General features: G+C 45.7%; 1 protein-coding gene across 1 annotated transcript in view; it reads left to right on the plus strand.

The window, feature by feature from the left end:
- Window positions 1-19173, plus strand: part of KDM2B (lysine demethylase 2B) — a 137692-nt gene that overhangs the window by 19361 nt on the left and 99158 nt on the right. Inside the window, exons 5-6 of the mRNA XM_078154287.1 lie at window positions 13288-13466; window positions 14627-14733. Of these exons, the coding sequence (XP_078010413.1) occupies window positions 13288-13466; window positions 14627-14733 (286 nt within the window). The remainder of the gene's footprint in view (window positions 1-13287; window positions 13467-14626; window positions 14734-19173) is intronic.

Here is a 19173-nt window from a genome sequence, read left to right on the forward strand (position 1 = left end):
AGCATTCTCATGTGTTGTCTTGTCAGTCCTCAAAAGTAGGACCAGCTGTCAACATGCCCATTTTGTGGAAGGTGAAACTGATGAAAGTCAGGGCTCTCTAGGAAGCTTTTGGGGATCTGGCCTCAGAGATAGAACTGTCCTAGTGTTTTGGGGCCTAACACATCATGCCAGTGCACAGCAGCACATAATAGGTGCTTAAGAAATGCTTGTTGTAGCTACTTTAGAAATGTTTCGCATGACTTCACATGTGTGATCCATATATTGCTTGCTTTCTTTTCTTTTCTTTTTTCTTTTTGGCTAGGCAATGGGGTTAAGTGATTTGCCTAGGGTCATATTGCTTGCTTTCTTAAGAGGAGGGAGGTAGGGAGAAAGTATGGAATTCAAAATCTTAAAAAAAAAAAAGTTAGGGGCAGCTAGGTGGCACAGTGGATAGAGCTCCGGCCCTGGAGTCAGGAGGACCTGAGTTCAAATGTGGCCTCAGTCATGTAATAACTAGCGTGACTCTGGGCAAGTCACTTAAACTCTCATCTGGAAAATGAGGATAATAATGGTACCTATTTGGCAAGGCTGGTGTGGGGGTCAAATGAGATAAATGAGATTTGTAAAGTGCTTTGCAAACTTTAAAGGGTTCTTCTTCTTCTTCTTATTAAGTATGATTATTCTAGGCTTTGTGCTAGTTCCTGGGGAATACAGAGACAAAAATGAAATAGGCCACATGGAATTAACTTACTCTTGGTGGAGACAATGTTTGCATATATAAGTATGTTCAGTCGTGTCCGATTCTTCATGACCCCATTTGGGGTTTTCTTGGCAGAGTTACAGGAGTGGTTTGCCATTTCCTTCTCCAGCTGATTTGACAGTTGAGGAAACTGAGGCAAACAGAGTGAAGTGACTTGCCCAGGGTCACACAGCTAGGAAGTGTCTGAGGCTGGATTTAAACTGAGTCGTCCTGACTCCAGGCCTGGCGCTATGTACCGCACCGCCTAGCTGCCCATATACATATGCAAGGATTAAACAATCAATAAACATTTATTAAGCCCCTGCTGTGTGCGGGCATTGTGCTAAGCTTTGGAATAGGACACATTAATTCTGCATTGACTCAGAGTTCTTTGGGTCGCGCCCTTCATAAATCGTGTTTGAACTCAAGTCTCCCAGACTCTTAAGCCCAGCCCTTTATGACCCAAACGCCGCCCCCACAATGTGTTTATCAGCATTGGTAAGGACGGGCCCACCAGCTTCCAGAGGGTTCCAGAGCTCCACACATGGCTCAGTGACTCAAAGGATCATTGATTCGGGCTCTGCTCCCTCTGGCCATGGCCCTCAGCAGTCAGTGAGGCCGTGGCTTCCAGGACATCTGGGGAGCTGTGATCCGTCCAGAATCTCGCCCAGGAGCTCGGAACAGCGTGGCTATTCTTAGTGCAGAACATCCCTGTAAATCACCATCCCCACATGCTGCCAGCTCCTAATACAGTAACCGCTGCCTCCTGGTCCCTCTCCCTTGCCTCCCCTCTGGCTCAGGCCCTGGCGTCTGGTGGAATGTGGGGATGTCGGGCAACTTTCCTGGGCTGAAGGTGGGGGATTCTTTCTGAGAGATGAGTGAGCCCAGCACTGGAGCAGAGGAGGAGGTCCAGAAGCCAGCTTTAGCATACACCCAGCCCCAGGCGCGGGTGCGAATCACAGCTTTGCCTACAGGACGTCCCACCCTGGACTGGGCTGGACCAGATGGTCGATGGCGGAGAAACGACAGAATGAGGAATGATGTGGCTCATGGGTAATGTTGTGGATCAATCAATTGGTCACTCCAAGGTCTGTGTGGCACTTGATATAATGTGACATTTGATCCAGGCACTTAATTGGGCCTCAGTTTGCTTTAATGTAAAATGAGGGGCTGAACTAGGCTGGCAGTCATGTGAGAGGGATGCAGATGGAAAGGTGCATTGATGTCATGGAAGGAGACAAAACTTGGTGACTGATCTGATAGGGGGATGATGGAGGGAAAAAGTGACAGATGACATTAGCTAGGCTTAGGACCCTGGGTGAGTGGAGTAAGAATAATAATATCTAACATTTATTTATATATCAATTTAAGGTTTCTACAGCACAGTGTACGTGTTAACCTCATTTGACCCTCACAACAGCGCTAGAAATTAGGTGCTATTATTATCCCTATTTTCCAGACGAGGAAACTAAGGCTGAGAAAAGTTTAATAATCATAAGCTAACATTTATGTAGAGAGCTTGGGCAACTAGGTGGTGCCATAGTGCACAGAGCGCTAGGCCTGGCCTCGGGAAGACTCATCTTCCTGAGTTCAAATCTGCCCTCAGACTTGAACTAACTGTGTGACCTTGGCCAAGTCACTTAACTGTTTGCCCCAGTTTTCTCTTCCGTAAAATGAGCTGGAGAGGGAAATGGCAAACCACTCCAATATCTTTGTCAAGAGAACCCCAAATGGGGTCACAAAGAGTGGGACATGACTGAAATGACTGGACAGCAGTAAAATATTAGAGGGCTTATTATGGCTGAACGCTTCACAATTAACATCACATTTAATCCGCACGGTAACCATGCAAGGTAGGTGCTGTTATTGTCTCTATCTTACAGTTAAGGAGACTGAGGCAGACAGGTTAAGTGACTGGCCCAGGGTCACACAGCTAGTAAGCGTCTGAGGTTAGATTTGAACTCAGATCTTCTTGACTCCAGGCCTAGCTCTCTGTGCTATGGCTCCACCTAGCTGTGGGGTAAATGATTTGTCCCACAGTCTCTCAACTAACAAATGTCCAAGGCAGAATTTGAACCAAGGTCTTTCTGACTCCAAATCTAGCATTCTTTCCATTACACCACCTAAGCAGACTGGAAGGATGGTGTGGTCCTGAACAGAACCGGGGAAGTTTAGATGAGGGATAGATTTGGGGAGGAGGTATGTCATTGGTTTCGTTTGTACATGTGGAGTTTGGGATGGGGATGGGGCGTCAACGTGGAGCCCTCCTTCATGGAGTCGGTGATGCCAGCTTGTCTTTCAGGAGATGGGTTGGGCCTGGCTCAGTACGCTTGGTAACCATCTGCATCGAGATGCTTATTGAGCCCTTCAGAGTTGCTGAGATCACCCCGAGGGAGTGTGGAGTCTGGGCCCAGGGCAGTCTGCATGATGTCACTTACTTAGCTGACCAGCTCGGTGACTCCCTTTGAGGGTCAGCAGTGGTGGGGAGCTGCCAGGAGGTTGGGATGGGTAGAGGAGAGATCTTTAAAGTGAGGAGGGCCTGGGATGCAGGTGGAATGTTCTGCCCAGCACACAGTAAGTGCTTAATAAACCCTGTTGTTTGTGGATTTTGATTCATTAGGCAGGAGGAGGTTTGAGGAGGATCTGCTGGTCTAGGAAGAGCAGGTCCTGCCTGAGGCCAGAACAATAGGGCTTCATCATTGTGCAGTATTCCCTCCAGTGGTCCAGATCTCAGCCCATCCATGACTTCTCCTGCATGGTTCTTCCCATAATCTTCCATTGAGAAATTCCTCGATGTGCCTGATGCCTTCCCCTGGGTCTTTAGTATTTACTGAGGACCAGTGTAGCGTTTGGACTGTTCATTTATTTGCTTTTTCTTACTTTGGCACAGTGATAGATCATTGGAATGGAAAGACCTGAGTTCAAATCCAACCTCAGACACTCACTAACTGTGCGACTCTGGACAAGTCGCTTTACCTTTGTCTCCCTCAGTTTCCTCTTCTGTAAAATGGGGTTAATAATAGCACCTACATCCCAGGATTGCTGTGAGGTTCAAATGAGATAATAGCTGTAAAGTGCTTAGCACAGAGCCTGGCACAGAGTAAGTGCTATATAAATGATCGCTATTTTTATTATTTAAAAATTAGTTCGTTTTTTTTTTTTAGGCAATTGAGGTTAAGTGACTTGCCCAGGGTCACACAGCTAAGTGTCAAGTATTTGGTCTGAGGCCAGATTTGAACTCAGGTACTCCTGACTTCAGGGCCGGTGCTCTATCCACTGCGCCACCTAGCTGCCCCTAAAAGTTAGTTTTATTAGGTCATAGGATTATAGATCTTGAGATGGAAGAGATGTTAGGGCTTCACCCTTTTCATCCCTTTCCCTCATTTTACTTTTTTTTTTTTGTGAGGCAGTTGGGGTTAAGTGACTTGCCTAGGGTCACACAGGTACTGAGTGTTATGTGTCTGAGGCTGGATTTGAACTCAGGTCCTCCTGACTCCAGGGCCGGTGCTCTATCCACTTTGCCACCTAGCAGCCCCTATTTTACCTTTCCACAAATCAATTTTCACTCTCAACCCCAAGTACATACCAAATGAGCCCTACCCTAATTATAAGGTATATAAAGTATGGAAATGGCATGACACCAACTTCCAACTTTCCCCAGTCTGTCTATGTCTCTCTGTCTCTGTGAGTCTCTGTCTTTTTGTCTGTCTCTATCTTTGTGACTCTGTGTGTCTCTCTGTCTGTCTGTGTCTATAAGTCTCTCTGTCTATCTCTGTCTATCTCGCTGTCTCTGTGTGCCTCTCTGTCTCTGTGTGTCTCTCTGTCTCTGTTTCTCTCTCTCCCTGAGCTGGGGCTGGTTTGTTCACCCCACCTGTACCCAGCAAGCAGGTAAAGGCGGTGTAACCATACTGCTGCTATAGCTCAAACTGTCTCTAGGTCCTCGGAGTAACCCTGGGCAGGGAGGTTAGGAGTACTCTCCTCCTACTTATCACTGTTGCCCCAGAATCTCCATGCGTATATTTACCATTTATATAAAATCAATCACAATAACAAAATTGATTCTTAAGCAAAAAAACATTTTCCAAATGAAAATGCAGAAACAATAACCAGAGCATTTACTTAATAGAAAGCAAGAGGAAGGACAATCAGGACACGTCTTCTTCTATTGAGTATAAACCAGAAATATCATATTGTAACATATACTTGGTAGGAGGCAAGAGGAAGAGTCATTAAAATATAAGTCTAACCTGTAACCCATTTGTGAAGTCAGGCTCTTTCACCCATGCTTGCAGTATCTGTTGGGGAGAGTAGGGGCACACTTAAAGAGACTTTCACGTGAAACACACGACCCTTGTGTCTGGGTAGACTCATTATTTTGGGTGACAGTCTTCAATGTTGATGCTTTTTTTTTTTTCCTTTTTAGGCAGTTGGGGTTAAGTGACTTGCCCAGGTTCACACAGCTAGTAAATGTCAAGTGTTTGGTCTGAGACTGGATTTGAACTCAGGTCCTCCTCACTTCAGGGCCGGTGCTGTATCTACTGCGCCACCTACCTGCCCTGATTGTTGCTTTCTTTAGAAAATAGTCTGAACCCTGCATGCTCTGTTGGGAAAAGCTGTCTCTCTGTTATACTTAGGCTGCTGAAACAGGGTCAAGCTCTTTTTAGCACATGGCCACCCTTGGCAGGGAGCTGTGAAATTGTTGTGCTCTTTTATCGACAAAGCAATCTGATTGAGCCTGAGAACTGTCAGGTCCCTCATATCTTCTCTGGGCCTCTGAGAATTGCAACAGTGTCAGCTTGCCTTTCTACAATCCCCGCTTCAAATAGCAGAAGATTCTGTTTTCCCCCATCAGCTCTCAGCAAAGCCACATCCTTTCTTCAGTCGGCAGTTCAGATGTCAGACTAACTCCCCCTATGTCTTCATCTCATATAAAAATAACAATGACAACAACAATAATAACTAGCATTTATATAGTACTTTAAGGTTCGCAAAGTGCTTTCCAAACATTGTCTCATTTTATCCTAATAACAATCCTGAGAGATAGTTGTGGTTATTATTGTCACTTTTTTTTTTTAACAGATGAGGACACTGAGACAGAGGTTAAGAGATTTTCCCAGGGTCACACAGCTAATGTCTAACTCAGGTCTTCCTGATTCCAGTGCCAATGCTCTATCTATCATAGAAGCATCTCTATTAAAGAAAGCAAAAAAAGGCAATGGAGGCAAACCTCTGAGAGGTTTCCTCTTTCTCAGAAAGTAGATAGTTCTAAACAGCAGTATTGTATTTCAACATCCAATCAGCTCTCAGTGAAGCATTACCTCCCCTCCAAACAGTGCAGATACCAGCAAAAATCTACACAACTCCCCCGTCAGGCAGCTCAGTTTCTGTGAGTATCTCGTCCTCTGTTTCTAACTCCTCTGCTTCTGTCCTCATCTGGTCATCTCTCAATTCTCCTATACCTTCTTTTGTCTCAAATCAGAGTTTTTTTTCCTAAGCAGTACCATCTCTAACTTAAGATGGAAAAATAAAATCTGCTCTTTGTCAGGTATGACCTTGATGACTGCTATTTCCTCATCCCACAGTCCCCAAACAGTTCTTTGATTTATACTTTCTTAGTGATAACTTTCAAAACTCTGAAAAGAGTCATATGTAAATAAACTGCTATTTATTTATAATATTTATTATGCATAAGTATAAATTTGCTACTAATTAATTAATTAATTAATTAATTAATTAATTGTAAAATCCAGACATCTCCACCTCCCTCAATGCTCCGCCTTCTAACAGGTTCCAACAGGACAGTTAGTGGAGGGTCCTTTTTCTTTCGGCTTCCGAGGACAGTCTGTGTCTCTCCTTAAGCATTTTTATTTGAGGGGCTGTGTATCTTCTCAAGTGGATATCATCGGCGTTCCATAGACGATTTCCTCTCCCCCCCTCTCCTTTCTGCAACCGAAATGTCCGTACAACAAACCTTACAGAAGAAAAACAGCGAGGGAAAACCCACAAACCAAGTCACTGTCTGGGATAAGGAGGCAATATTGTATGATGGGAAGTACCAGTGACCTTGGAGTCAGAGGATCTGAGCTCAAATCATACTTCTCAGGGGTGTGTTGGAGCCAGGGCAAACTTTTTCAGTGTGAGCATGCATTTCTCAGAAATTGACAAACGGCACCCAGTCTGGCTTTAGTCATATAGTTGTGTGGATTGTCTAGAGTTAAGGAAGTGATGGAGGAAAGTTAATAATGCATATGAAACTTAAAAGTGTGTGGAGTGCTCCTCCCTCCCCCCAAGCTGGTGGTTGAACATTTATCAGCAAACACACCACTGCTGACTTTGATACATACTACCTTTGAGCCCTCGTTTCTCTGGTTCTCCCTTTCTTCATCTGAAAAACAAGAGGGTTGGACTAGGTGACCTAGGATGTCACTTTCAGCATGACATTGGCAATAGATATTGTACACACCATCCTGCCCCTGTAGCCCCCCACCTTTCTGTGTCATGGAGGAAGGTGCTTTTTGGCCACTTCTCAGGTTCTCTCTCCTTCTTGACACTCTTTTTATACCTCTTTTTGTATTCACACATTTCCTTCATGGCATCTTTTTCTTTCTGGGGTAAAAGTTTCACTGGTGCCTCTTTTTTTCTTCATTATAGTAATTTTTGTGCCACTCCCATCAGTGAAACCTCTCTCGTCACAGAGTCAAGCAAACCCAGCCATGCCAGACAGTGTATGTACCATGTCACTCCTGTGGCCCCTCACTAAGAGGAGTGAGATAGAATTCGAAGCCTGGCCATTGCCAAGTTTTTGGGGCCTAGTCCTAGAGTCATAGTTCAAATCCAGCCTCAGACACTTACTAGCTACGTGACCCTGGCCGAGTCACTTAACCCTGTTGGCCTCAGTTTCCTCATTTGTAAAATGAGCTGGAAAAGGACATGGCAAACCACTCCAGTATCTCTGCCAAGAAAACCCCAAATGGAGTCATGGAGAGTCGGACGCGACTGAACAAAAACAATCATTTCCTTCAGAGGTGTAGGCCACAGAAACTCTGCAGCAGATTAAATGTAATTGGGGAAGTGTTTACAAAATAAATAATCAATGAACATTTATTAAGCACCTACTGTGTGCCAGGCACTGTGTTAAGTGCTGGGGATACACAAAAGAGGCAAAAGACAGTCACTGCCCTCATGGAGCTTACAGTCTAAAGGAGAAGAAAACATGCAAACAAATGTGTATAAAGGAAGCTATGTACGGGATAAATGGGAAATAGTCAACAGACAAAATTAAGAGGGGTTGAGGAAAACTTCCTGTATAAGATGCAATATTAGTTGGGACTTTGAGGAAGCCAGGGAGGACAGTAGTCATTGTGGAGGCAGGAGTATGTTCCAGACTTGGGGGATGGCCAGAGAGAATGCCCAGAGCTGAAAGAGGGAGAGTTTTGTTTATGAAACAGCCACAAGGCGAATGTCACTGGATTAAAGCATATGTGTCAGGGAGTTAGGTGTAAAAAGACTGGAAAAGGGGGCAGCTGGGTGGTGCAGTGGATAGAGCTCCAGCCTTGGAGTCAGGAAGACCTGAGTTCAAATCCAACCTCAGACACTTGACACTTACTAGCTGTGTGACCCTGGACAAGTCATTTAACCCCAATTGCCTCACCAAAAAAGGAAAAAAAAGGCTGGAAAAGTGGGAGGGGGGACCAGGTTATAAAGGGCTTTGGAGGCCAAACAGGACTTTCGTACTTGATCCTGGAGGTGATAGGGAGTTTATTGAGTAGAGGAGTGTCGTGGTCAGACCTGCTTTTTAGGAAAATCCCTTTGGTGGCTGAATGGAGGATGGATTGGACGGATGGGGAGAGACTGGAGGCAGGTAGGTTTCCCAGCAGACTACTGCAACAGTCCAGGCATGAGGTGATGATGGCCTGTACCAGGGTGTGGACGGCATAAGAGGGGACAAGGGGGACAGGCCTGGGCAGAAGCTTGGATGTGGGAGGGTAAGAGATAGTGAAGAGACCAGAGTGCTGCCTAGGTCGGGAGTCTGGGGAACAGGAGGATGGTGCTGCCTCGATAGTAGAAGGGAAGGTCTTAGGGGGAAACACAGTGAGTTCTGCTTTGGACGTGAGTTTAAGCTGGCCTCTGGATGTTCAGGTTTGAGACGTCTGCAGTTGGAGATGCAAAACTGGACATCAGTAGAGAGATTGGGGCAGAAAAGGTGGATTCTCCAGCCATCAGTGTAGAGATGGTCATTACATTCACAGGAGCTGGTGAGATCACCAAATGAAACCGTAGAGAGGGAGAAGAGGAGGACTCAGGACAGAGCCCTACAGGACACCCATGGTTAGAGGGCGTGATCTGGAGGAGGATTCCTCAGATAAGTCCGAGGAAAGCCAGGAGAGAGGAGAGGACCAAGAAAGGAGTGGGTTTTCAACAGTGTCACCGGCTGCAGAGGGGATTGAGAAAATATGACATTATAGTCACATGCTGCAGTTTGTTCAGACATTCTCCAGACCGTGGGAACCCACTCTATTCCTAGTTTTCGGCAACCACAGAAAATGGGGCCGTGAACATCTCGGGGCCTGAGGGGCGGGTCTTTCGGTCTTTGCTTCATCTTTGGTGACTGGCCAGTAGTCAGATTATTGCTAAATCTAAAGGCCTTGGTGATGTGACGTCTTTAAATCCATTTCTCAAGTGCAAGACGTTTTTATGGGATCACAGAGCACATGCTCAGGGACCTCAGGGGTGTGTGACTATAATGTCATATTATGGCACCAGAAAATTCAGAGAAACTTGGGAAGATTTGTGCGAACTGATGCAGAACAAAGTAGGGGAACCAGAAGAACAAAAACCCCAGTGACTACTATTAAAAAAGTAAAGCAGAGCCCTGACCTCATATAGAAACAGTTTAGCATACTGACTCAGAAAACCACACATTCACATTATCTAGGTTGCAATGAATTTTCATTTTCTCAATCCCCTCTGCAGCCAGTGACACTGTTGAAAACCCTCTCCTTTCCTGGTCCTCTCCTCTCTCCTGGCTTTCCTTGGACTTATCTGAGGAATCCTCCTCCAGGTCACGCCCTCTAGTCTGATTCACTACCTCCTTGGCGAAGTGACTGGTCTAAGGATATGCAGACCGCTAAATGGTAGTGCTGACCCCCATGGGCCTCTCCTTTGCCCTTTGGGTCAACCTCAGAGTAATACTAGGCAGCTGGGTGGCACAGTGCATAGAGCACTGGGCCTGGAGTCAGGAAGACCTGAGCTCAGATCCAGCCTCAGACACTTACTAGCTGTGTGACCCTGGGCAAGTCATTTCATCCTGTTTGCCTCAGTTTCCTCATCTGTAAAGCTTGAGAAGGAAATGGCAAACCACTCCAGCGTCTCTGCCAAGAAAACCCGAACAGGGTCACAAAGAATCGGACACATTTGAACAACAACAGTGGAGTAATATTCCTAAGGTATTTATTTTCTCCACGAAGTACCTGTAAATCATCCTTCTGTCTAGCTGATTCCCATTCTTGGTCAGCTTTCATTTATAGAAAGAATGTCAAAATTCACCCGACTCAGTTCCATTCCTCCAGCAGCAGGCCTGCATGTTGGACGTTGGACTGAGAAATTCACCGGTCACCAACCTGGAGATTGGAGAAGGCCTACATACCATGGGATTCTCAGTACCTGCTGTCACTGTAGAAGCAGAAGGGAGCCACACACCCCTGAAGGCCATTTAAAAGTTTTCAGATTCAGTTAATGAAAAAAAAAAACCAAAGCTAACGTTTATATAGTGCCTACTGTGTGCCAGGTGCTGTATAAAGCACTTTGCAAATATTATCTCATTTGACCCTCACAGCAGTCCTGGGAGATAAGTGCTGTTGTTATACCCATTTTCCAGATGAGGAGAATGAGGTGTACAAAGGTACAGTGACTTGGCCAGAGTCACAAAGCTAGTAAGTGTCTGAGGAAGATTTGAACTCAGTTCTTCCTGACTTTGGGTCTTTACTGAGCCACCCAGCTGCTCCAATCAATGCCTTATTTCTTCGTAGCATTCTTATCAGTTTGGGATCTTAGCTGGTTGTGACAGCATCCCCTCACCATCACCCTGTGAGGTACCTGGGGAGGGGATTATGATGGTGATCTTACAGATGGGGAAAATGAGGCACAAGACAAGGGAAAGGATTTGTTCAAAGGCACAGCAGTAGTGAGGTGGATAAGCCAGTTCTTACCTCCTGACATCCTGTTTTCTCCCAAGCCCCTTGAACAAAACACCGAGGCTGGGAGGAGAGTGGAGGGAAAGACAGGAGGGGTGAGGGAGGAAAGGTCACTGAGCAGCAGACACAATCCAAGGCCCCTGGTGTACAGTTTCCTGGCTGCCCTTGAGCTCTGGCCTTGGTGGGAGAAGAAGGTCCAGCTGGGACCTGGGTGGGGGGGCAGCGGGAGACAGTGCTGAGGGGGTGAGGAGGGGCTGGGCTGGCCTGGAGGGCGAGCTGTGAATGGATCACAAGGATTTGGAGATCTCTAGGCTGAGCATTGGTTCAGTGATGCCCTCTGGTGGATTTCTTCTCCCAAAAGAAAAAGAAATTCCATTTTTTGTTTTTTGGGGTTTTTTTGGTCCAAGGCAACCAAACCCCAAATGGGTGGTCAGGAAGACTGTCCAGTCCTTTCTTCTTCCCATAATAACATTAACTGACATTACACATTTCTTTAATTGACATCTTTGGTTTTTAGATCACCTACATTTCTCACTATGTCTTTGCCCCTTCTAAAAAGCCATCTCTTGTAACAAAGAAAAAAGAAGAGAGGGAAAAAAATCAGTTCATCAAAACTAACCAACATATTGAAAAAGTCTTATGTTATATTCAGCGTTTTGTAGGTTAGTTCTCCACCTTTGCAGAGAAGCAGGGCCAGGTTTCCCTGCATCTTTCTTTTTGGAAGCTAAGTTTGAATTAATTCCCATCCATCATACAACACTTTATACATGTCAACTCACTTGTCAACAGCCCTTTGGGTGAGGCCCTATGGTCCTTATCCACCCCCATTTTACAGATGAAACTGAGTCTTACACATGTCAAGTGACTTACACAGGGTCACGCAGCTGAAGTGCCAGAGGTGACATTTGACCTCTAGCCTTTCTTACTCTAAAGCTAACTTTTGAACCAACCATGATGCTTACCTGCTGCTCTCTGAGAGGGCTCTCAATTATGGAGGTGGTTGTAGGGAAACTGTGCCCTCTCATATTCAGATAGCATTCTGAAGAGTTTTGTAGTAATAACTCACATTACAAGTTTCTACATAAACATCATATTAATGATATATAATAAATATGTAAATGTAATAAAATGCATATGTATTAGAAATATATGTGATATATTATATGTAACATATAAACTATATTATAGAAATGTAATGAATATAAATATAGTAAACATAATATATTAATGACATAATGATATAATACAATTTAGATATAATAAGATACATTTACATATTATACAATATGACACATATACTTTATATAATACATTATATAATCATAATAATGCAAATCCAAATATAGTAAATAACATAATAAATGTTATAACACTGAAGCAACATCCCAGTGCTTCACATCCAACCAACTGTCCCTTGCAACAAAGTATATATATAGCAAGCAAGACAAGTCAAGGTATTGATCATGTCTAACAGTATGTGTCTCATTCTGTACCTATAGCCCCTCATGTCTTAATTTAAAAAAAAAAATTTTTAGCCCTTCATGTTGTTGCTGGGGTGGGGGACACACATGTTTTGTTGTGTTTTGTTTTTGCTAGGCAGTGGGGTTAAGTGACTTGCTCAGGGTCACACAGCTAGTAAGTGTTATGTGTCAAGAGTCTGGATTTGAACTCAGGTCCTCCTGACTCCAGGGCCGGTACTCTATCCACTGCGCCACCTGACTGTCCTGGGAAACATGTTTTGGCTTCAGCCCTCTGCAGTCAGGGTTGGTGAGTGGTCAACGTGCTGGTATTTTTCACATTTCTGTAACGTTCTTTGGTGAGAAAAGTGTTGTTACCTCCCATTTTCTAGATGAGGAAAATGAGGCTTATGGAGTCACAGGACTCCATAAGGGATCTCAGGGGCCATCTGGTCTAACCCTCTGGTTTTACAGATGATGAAAATGTGCACAGTGAGATCATGACTTGCCCAGGGTCACATAGGTATTAGTTGTCAGAGGTGGGATTTGAACCCCGGTCCTCTGACTCCACAGCCAGTGTGTTGTCTGACAGTGTATACAAAGGCGGGATTTGAACCTAGGTCCTCCGACCCCAGTCACGCTGCATCCGTAGAACCCAGGTCTGGTGTCTCTTCTCCAGTCAGTTTGGGGGGGGGGCAGTGTTACCCCCTGCTGGGTCAGCTAGTCGGTCAGCAAGTCCTGGTTAAGCTCTGATTAGGTACCAGCCACTGTGCTAAGTGCTGGGCATACAGAGAATGGCAAAAGCCAGCATGTGTTCACAGCCCCACGGATGGATGGATGGATGTGGTCAGGCTGGGGAAGGCACGGCTTTCTGAGCCCTGAGTCAGCGTGGGTGCCTGTGTGTGGGTTCTGCTACCAGGGAGCCGGCGACTAGTGGACGTGATGGACGTCAACAGCCAGAAGGGCACGGAGATGAGCATGTCCCAGTTTGTGCGCTACTATGAGATGCCTGAGAGCCAGCGGGAGAAGTTGTACAACGTCATCAGCCTCGAGTTCAGCCACACGAAGCTGGAGAACCTGGTCAAGAGGCCTAATGTGGTAAAGACCGTTGATCCCTCCCTCCCTTCCCCAGGGACACCCATCTCCACCCTCCTTGGCCCTGGGTGCTGCTGATGGCGGAGCAGCCTGGACTCGGTCATGAGCCGGGGAATCATGGGATTGTAGTAGACACAGAGCCAGAAGGGACCTCAGAGGTCACCAAATCTTTCCCCAGAGGAGACAGCTAATACCCAGAGAGGGTTAGTGACTTACCCGAGGTGACACAGGTATATTTGAACCTAGCCTCCTTCGAATCCAATGCTCATTCCATTCGTTGCTCCATGCTGCCTGTTCTATATCATTGGCTGAAGTGGTAATTGAGATTGGAGGAAGAAGGTTGGAGAATACTAGGGAGGAGGCGATGTTGGCAGTGACTAACACTGTGACCAGATCCTGGCTCTGGGGGCTGTCCTGGGGAGAAGAAAGGGTGGTTCAGCTCTTGAGATGGAGAGGGTGTGTTACAGGTGGCTGAATACTGGGGGCTTAGATAAAGCAGGTGAGCTATTAGGGAATCTCTCCAGATTCTTCCTTGGAGCCCAAGGTCCACAGTGTCTAGGGCCCGTAGTCCAGTTCAGCTCAACTTAACCCAATTCATTGTAATCTGATTGATTCAACTTGACACAGTTCAACCCAATCCAGTCCAGTCCAAGCCAATCCAACCCAATTTAAATCAGCATAATCCACTTAATTCAGTTTGACACAGTTCAGCCCAATCTAGTCCAGTCTAAGCCAACCCAACCTAATTCAAATCAGTTTAACCCAATCCAAGTCAAGACCATCCATATAATTTAACTAAACCAATCTAATCCAACCGTCATCTGTTAAGTGCCTCCTGAGTGCCAGGTGCTCCTAAAGGCATTTATGTTCTACTGCAGTGAGGATGGGGTGGTGGTGGTGGTGGTGGGGAGATCCAATATGTAAACAGAGAATAGAGAGCACTCAGCCAGGTAAGGAGATCAGGGAAGACTTCCCGTAGGAGTTGGTAGCCAAACCCAGCCTCAGCAGAAGTGTGGGATTCCAGGAAGTGGAGGTGAGAATGGAGGGCATGGCCTTCAGAGATACTCTGATCCTGGCAGAGAAGGAAGGATGGGGCCTCCACGCCAGGCCGAGCCAAGCCAGGGGCAGCTGCCCTGACGGGTGCGTGGTTCTGTGGCTTTCAGATCGACTTGGTGGATTGGGTAGACAACATGTGGCCCCAGCACCTGAAAGAGAAGCAGACGGAGTCTACCAATCTCATTGCAGAGATGAAGTACCCCAAGGTTAAGAAGTAAGGCCATTCAGGGTTGGGGGTGGAGGGCAAGGGGGTGGCGGTGTGGGCGTGGGTGTAGATGCCCAGTTTAAAGGGAGGGCTGAGGAGTGGAGAAGGGCTTCCTGTTATTCTGGTCCAGCCTTCTAGGGGACACTTCAAACTCTTCCTTGGGGATTCTTCCAAGTGTCCCCACACCCCTGGACCTTGGTCTTAAGCAGAAAGGGCACAAATCGTCAGAATCCAACAGACATTATTAAGCGCCTGCTGTATGCTAGTCGAGGTCATAGATGCTAGGGATACAACAATAAAATGAAAAAATAGCCCCTTCCCTTGAGGAGCTTACCGCTACCGAGCGGGTACAACTTGGCGACAGGCAGCATATTGTAGTGGGCAGATTGACATACGTGGAATCGTGCTTGGAATCAGACCTTACTTGAGCTACTTATTACCTGTGTGAACTGGGTAACATGCCTAGAGAGATACAGAGATGACCACCATCACTGCCATCATCCAGACTCTGCCACAGCCCAGGTAAGGGCCCTGGTCTTTCCTGGGCCTCTCTTTTCCCGTCCTTGTAGTGGGTAGAATAGCCCTTGCCTTTGTCACTAGTAACATGAAGGTTCTTTCCCTAGAAATGTCAGCCCCACTGGCTCAGAAACCATTGGGGTATCTCATGAAAGCCCTGCCTCCCTAGTGAATCCCCCAGGGGAATTCCAGCATGGTAGACTTGAGTCTCTGGGCCTGCCTCCCACCTCTTTGGTTTCTTTGTCCTCTTTCCTCCTCTTAGATCCAAGGCTTCAGTCTGGGGCCAGAGCAGGAGCCCAAAGTCAGGCCAACGGGAAAGGGCTTTGAGATCCCAGGCCTCAGCTTCTCCCGTTGACCGTCATGTGACCATGACCCTGAATCAGGCGTTTCCTTTCCTGGTCTTAACTAAGTGTATGATTTTAAAAAAGATCTGGGTCTGGGGCAGCAAGGTGGTGCAGTGGATAGAGCACCAGCCCTGAAGTCAGGAAGACCTAAGTTCAATTCCAGCCTCAGACCAAACACTTGACACTTACTAGCTGTGTGACCCTGGGCAAGTCGCTTAACCCCAAATTGCCTAAAAAAGCAAAAAAAAAAAAGATCTGGGTCTAAATCACTTTCCACAAATGCCATCATATACCAGTCTCTAGGCAGGCATACCCCACATTAGGTAAACCCAGTATACTGGGGGATCTTTATTCACACAAAAGAAAAATTAGCAGGATCATCACTCCAGTTACAGAAAATGTCCTTCACTTTTGCCCAAAAAGCTTTTAGAATGCGATTCTTATAAAGAGCAATGTAAGGTGCTTTTTTGTTTCCCCATTGTAAGAGAATTTGTTGAATTAGGTTTACACACAATCCTTCGGGGCTCATTCTGTTCTAATTTGCCTATTGTGTTATAGGGCAGATAGATTTCCCAGCTCCAGCTGGTGGCCAGGGGAGTGTCTTATGAATACTCCAATTGTAATAGAAAGAAAATCGTCATCTTGGAGGGAGTCCATTTTTTCCCTTAAAAAGAATGTGGATGTCATTTAACAAATGTAGGTGAAAAAGACTGGACTTTGGGGGGCAATGTTTAGGGTTTTGTTCATTAACAACAGTGATAATAATAACAACAATAATGATAACACTAATGATAATAACAATAGTAATAGCTGGTGTCTAGTGCTTACTACGTGCCAGGTGCTGTGCTAAGCCCGGCAGGTAGGTGCTAGTATTATCCCCATTTTACCAATGAAGAAACCGAGACAGGTGAAGTGGTTTGCCCAGGGCCTTGCAGCTAGTAAGTATCTGAGGTTGGATTTGAACTCTGGTCTTCCTGAAACTTTATCCATCATCATCGTCATCACTAGTATTTCTATTTTGCCTACTGTGTGGCAGGCACTATACTAAGTGCTTTACAAATATTATCTCTCTCTTTCTCTCTCCCCCTCTCTCTTTCCCTCTTCCTCTCTCTCTTCTCTCTCTCTCTGCTCTCTCTCTCTCTCTTCTCTCCTCTCTCTCTCTCTCTCTCTCTCTCCTATCTCTCTCTCTCTCTCTCTCTCTCTCTCTTCTCTCTCTCTTCTCTCTCTCTCTCTCTCTCTCTTCTCTCTCTCTCTCTCCTATCTCTCTCTCTCTCTCTCTCTCTCTCTCTCTCCTATCTCTCTCTCTCTCTGTCTCTCTCTCTTCTCTCTCTCTCTCTCTCTCTCTCTCTCTCTCTCTCTCTCTCTCCCCCTCCCCCTCCCCTCCTCTCTTTCCCTCTTCCTCTCTCTCTCTCTCTCTCTTTCTCTTTCTCTTTTTACAAGCATGTTCTCTCAAGACAACTAAGTAGCTCAATGGTTAGAACACTGGGCCTGGTGTCTGGAAGACCCGAGTTCAAATATGGCCTCAGACACTAACTGTATGATCCTGAGAGAGTCACTTAACTGCCGTTTGCCTCAGTTTCCTCAACTGTTTAATAGGAATAATAATAGCAACCTATTTTCCAGGTTTGTTGTGAGAATCAAATTAGATAATGTTTGAAAAATGCCTTAATGTGGTGCCTGGCATGTAGTAGGAGCTTGATAAATGTTTATTCCCATCCCTCCTCCTCTTACCCTAAAGTAAGAGCTGTTAGGCACCTGAGATGTTGATGGATTCAATTCTCTCGTATTACAAGAAAGAAAACGGAATGCCAGTGATTTTCAATACCTGCAGGTCAGGTAGCAGATCTGAGATCCCAACGCGGGTCCTCCCAATCCATGTCCATCACTTTTAAGGATGCCTGTTAGCTGATGTTGTTTTCTGTGGTCCCTCCTACCTTTGACCTTCTGTGCTCTAAGCTGTCTTCCAGTGGTGATCCTTTCTGTCTTGTGAGGTCCTTGTTAACTGCGATTCTCATGTTGTAAGTGCAGGGGTAGGAAACAGAACATATACTTTTAGTAAGGGGTTTGTTTTGTGAAATTTGGATTCAGTCAAAAGGCCCCACTTGAGGACCTAGAGGGCCTCATGTAGCCCTGAGGCCGAAGGTTCCCCACCCCTGTGTCTAAGGCTTCTTCCAGTTCTGAAGTTCTAAGGACCCCTCCCCCCACTTCTGTCACTTTGTGTTCTAAGCTGCCTTCTAATTCTAACCTTATTTTAAAAACAAGCTTTATTGATGTTTTTTTAAAATGATAACTTTTGCTTCTCAGTGCCACTCCTCCAGTAGAGATTTCCTTTTTGACAGAGAAGTATGGTTAAGAAAGACAAACTAATGCACTGTGCCTGTTTGATGACACACGCCTTATTCTACACCCATAGCTCACCACCTCTGTGCTAAGGTATCCTCACTGTCTGTCCAATGAAGTCAGTTCATGGCATTCAGAATTCTCCAAATCTTTCAGTGTTGTTTTCCTTAATATTGTTGTCATTATGTTTGTCTTTCTGACATTCTGTGTAAGGCCCCTCCTGGCCCTGGCATTCTATGCTGTCAAGGCCCTCCAAGGTATGACATTCTCTCTTCTCATGTCCTTCCAGCTTTGACATCCTGGGTTCTAGGCTTTCTCACCTCTGAGATCAACTTCATTTTATCCAATGCAGTTGTTTGAGTAGAGTTGTTAGCATGTCGTCTCCCCGTTAGAATGTGAGCCCTTCCAGGGCAGAGACTGTCTTTCGTTCTTTCTTTCTTTCTTTCTTTCTTTCTTTCTTTCTTTCTTTCTTTCTTTCTTTCTTTCTTTCTTTCTTTCTTTCTTTTCTTTCCTTCTCTTCCTTCCTTCCTTCCTTCCTTCCTTCCTTCCTTCCTTCCTTCCTTCCTTCCTTCCTTCCTTCCTTCCTTCCTTCCTTCCTTCCTTCCTTCCTTCCTTCCTTCCTTTTCCCATTCCTTACTACAGAGCACCCTCAATAAATGCTTACTGGCTTGCCTTCAGGCCCCTTCTAGCTCTGATATTCTCTGTTCTAAGGCTCCTCCAGGTTTGACATTGTCTGTTCTAAGGCCCCACTCCGTGTTCTGAGATTCCCTGTTCTAAGTTCCTTCCCAGCTCTAGCATTCTTTGTTCTAGGGGTCCTCCCAGCTATGACACTCCATGTTCTAAGAACCCTTTGAGTTCTGGTATTTCCTGTTCTAAGGCCTCTCTCTCCCAGCCCTGACATTCCTTGTTCTAAAGCTTCCCTCCTCTCCAACTCTGATATTACCTGTTCTAAGGCCCCTCCCAGCTCTGACATTCCCTGTTCTGAGACCCCCTCCTTCTCTGACAGTCTGTGTTCTAAGGCCCCTCCCAGCTCTGACATCCCCTGTTCTAAAGCCTCTCTCAGCTCTCCATCCTATGGACCCAAGGATATATTGCTAGATCTCACTACTCTATCTCACACTCTGTGTGCTGGGCTCTCTGCCTCTAAACAGAATTACCAACTTGGAAAATGCTACTTTTAAAATGTTTTCCTAAGCGCTTTTCCTTTGTGATCTTTTTAAAGAGTGACCTCAAAGAGTCCATACTTAGC

The sequence above is a fragment of the Phascolarctos cinereus genome, unplaced genomic scaffold (assembly GCF_003287225.1).
Source record: "Phascolarctos cinereus isolate Bilbo 61053 unplaced genomic scaffold, phaCin_HiC Scaffold_4;HRSCAF=312, whole genome shotgun sequence".
NCBI lineage: Eukaryota > Metazoa > Chordata > Mammalia > Diprotodontia > Phascolarctidae > Phascolarctos > Phascolarctos cinereus.